Raw genomic sequence first — 2,596 nt, forward strand, 5'->3', positions numbered from 1 at the left:
TGCCACTGAGGTTTAGAGTTTGCTATTTCTGTTTTGAGCAAATGGCCAAAATATTTCAATCTCTGCAAAATAAAACTTATAATAATACCATATAGCAGATAATTATGCTTGTACATTGTAAATATGTTGTACATTCTGACATGCTTCATCATGTTCCTACCTTATTTACCCATTCATATTTACCACATATCATCTGGGTAAGCAATGTGTTATGAGAATGCAGAGTAGGGGCAGGCATATAATTATGGCTATTAAATGCAATAAAATTTATGAACCAACTTTATTAAAAGTCAAATGCCTAAGACAGTGATCTAATTTTAATTTGGGTTGCTCAATATTGTACATTTTGGTTTGTACACAGTGCAAAGGTTATGCAAATTGTTCAGGTCACACAGCTATTATGTGATGAAATGAGCATTCAAACTCAAAATTCAAATGCTATTGAATTTTTTCTACCAAAACCCACTATAGGTTTATGAACATAACCAAATAATTTATTGAGTCATCATCCATTAAATGAATCAGTCTTAATAACTGCCTCCTAAAAAAAAAAATTCTTGATAATCATGTTTCACTGAGCCATAATGTTCTACCAAGAATTTTTTTCATTGCTGCCTTTACTTCTTTGTTTCTCGGGGTGTAGATGAGAGGGTTGAGTATGGGGGTCACCACAGTGTAGAAAAGGGAAACAAACTTTCCTTGGTCTTTGGATCTGCTCTTGGCTGGCTGCAGGTACATGAAGATGATGGTTCCATAGAAGATTATGACAACCATTAAGTGGGAGGAACAGGTCCCAAATGCCTTGTGTCATCCGATGGCTGACTTGATCTTCAGTACTGCTCTGGCAATGTGCCAGTAGGAGATCAGGATGAGTGATAAAGGCACCACCAGGAATAAAACACTAGCCGCAAATAGCTCCACTTGATTGAAAGTCATTTCCACACAAGCCAACTTGATGAGCACAGGGACCTCACAGACAAAATGATCCACTTGGTGATGCCCACAGAAAGGCAACTGCAGGGTGAGAGTGGACTGTATAAGGGTGGTAGCTACCCCACTGAGCCATGCCACAGATGCCAGGGTATGACAGAGGCTGGGGCGCATGGCAAAGGCATAATGTAGAGGACGGCAGACAGCGATGTACCGATCATAGGACATCACAGCCAGGAGGACACACTCTGTGGATCCCAGGGCAAGAGAGACATAGAGCTGAACCACACAGCCACCATAAGTGATGGACTTATCTGAACCACCCAGGTTGACTAGAAGCTGAGGAATAATGCTGCTGGTGAAACAGAGGTCCAGGAGGGAGAGGTGGGAGAGGAAAAAGTACATTGGGGTGTGCAGTTTAGAGTCCAAGAGGGAAACTAGGATGATGGTAACATTGCCTAGGAGCATCATCAGGTAAAGACACAAGATTACCCCAAAAAGAACCAGCTCTAGCTGAGGCCGGTCACAAAAGCCTACCAAAATGAACCCAGGGAAGGTGCTGTCATTGGTCAAACACATTACTCTTGCTTTGATTATTAACTTCAGAGTGATAAAGTCACATGAAACAGAAACTGCAGGGATTTTATATCAATTCCTTCACAGTTAAGGTCTAAGTGTTGAAAAATAAGACTTTGGATGTAGGTAAAGATAAAGAGCCAATGTAGAGAATACCATGTGCAATGTCACTTATTATCCCATGAAGTGGCATATGTGGTCTGTGGATCATAGGTTTTCATTCTACCTTGAGGACAAAATAAAAGTCAAAATGCATCAAGGATGAGTCTTCCCCTCAGTGTCTTATCAATAACTTTTTAATAATAATAATAAAATTTTGTAGGAAATGTGGGAATTCAAAACACCATACTGCATTCTCAGAATCTATCAAATGGATAGGTAAATAAGGTAGGAACATGATGAAATGTCAGAATGTACAACATGTCATCTGGGTAAGCAATGTGTTATGAGAATGCAGAGTAGGGAAAAGAATCTATAGAGGGAAAATTTAGATTAACTCAAGGGTAAGATTATATCTTGCTCTTAAAAAAATGAGAAGGAGGGAATGCATGGGTGCCTCAGTCAGTTGAGCATCTGACTCTTGATTTAAGCTCAGGTCAGAATCCCAGGGTCATAGGATCCAGTCTCCACATGGGGTTCCATGCTGAGGGTGTAGCCTGCTTGGGATTCTCTCTCTGTGTCTGCCCCTCTCCCCCGCCTCTCTCTCTCTTTCTCTCTCTCTCTCAAAACAAAAATGAGGAGATCAATAAAAAAAAAACAATTTCACGATGGTAAAAATGAGGATAGAAATGGATAGTACACTATATAATGCCACCAAATAAATGAACTAAACTAAATTTGAGGTGTGATTATTGCATATGCTGGGTATGCCATATAACAGAATATAATATTTACAAGGTAAATTTGAGCCATTTTTTCAAAGACCATAAACATTCGTAAACATTATTTGGATAGAAGAGGTTCTTGTTAGGAGGGTTTTTGTTGGGTTTGAATTTTCATTTTCAAGATAAATATGACTATACAATATAGAAGATTTTTTTTGAGAGTTACCAGAGGAGAGATGGGTGAGGGTGAGGGGCATGAATTAAAC

General features: G+C 39.3%; 1 protein-coding gene across 1 annotated transcript; it reads right to left on the reverse strand.

The window, feature by feature from the left end:
• Positions 1–564: 564 nt before the first annotated feature.
• On the reverse strand, positions 565–1,509 carry LOC124509187 (olfactory receptor 2G2-like). The gene is given in 1 exon segment (XM_047075753.1): positions 565–1,509. A coding segment is annotated over 1 exon segment (945 nt).
• Between the last annotated feature and the right edge of the window lie 1,087 nt (positions 1,510–2,596).

Source organism: Lynx rufus, unplaced genomic scaffold, assembly GCF_022079265.1.
Source record: "Lynx rufus isolate CCGP_SWC_20201006 ecotype Redwood Valley unplaced genomic scaffold, mLynRuf1.p SCAF_1, whole genome shotgun sequence".
Taxonomy (NCBI): Eukaryota; Metazoa; Chordata; class Mammalia; order Carnivora; family Felidae; genus Lynx; species Lynx rufus.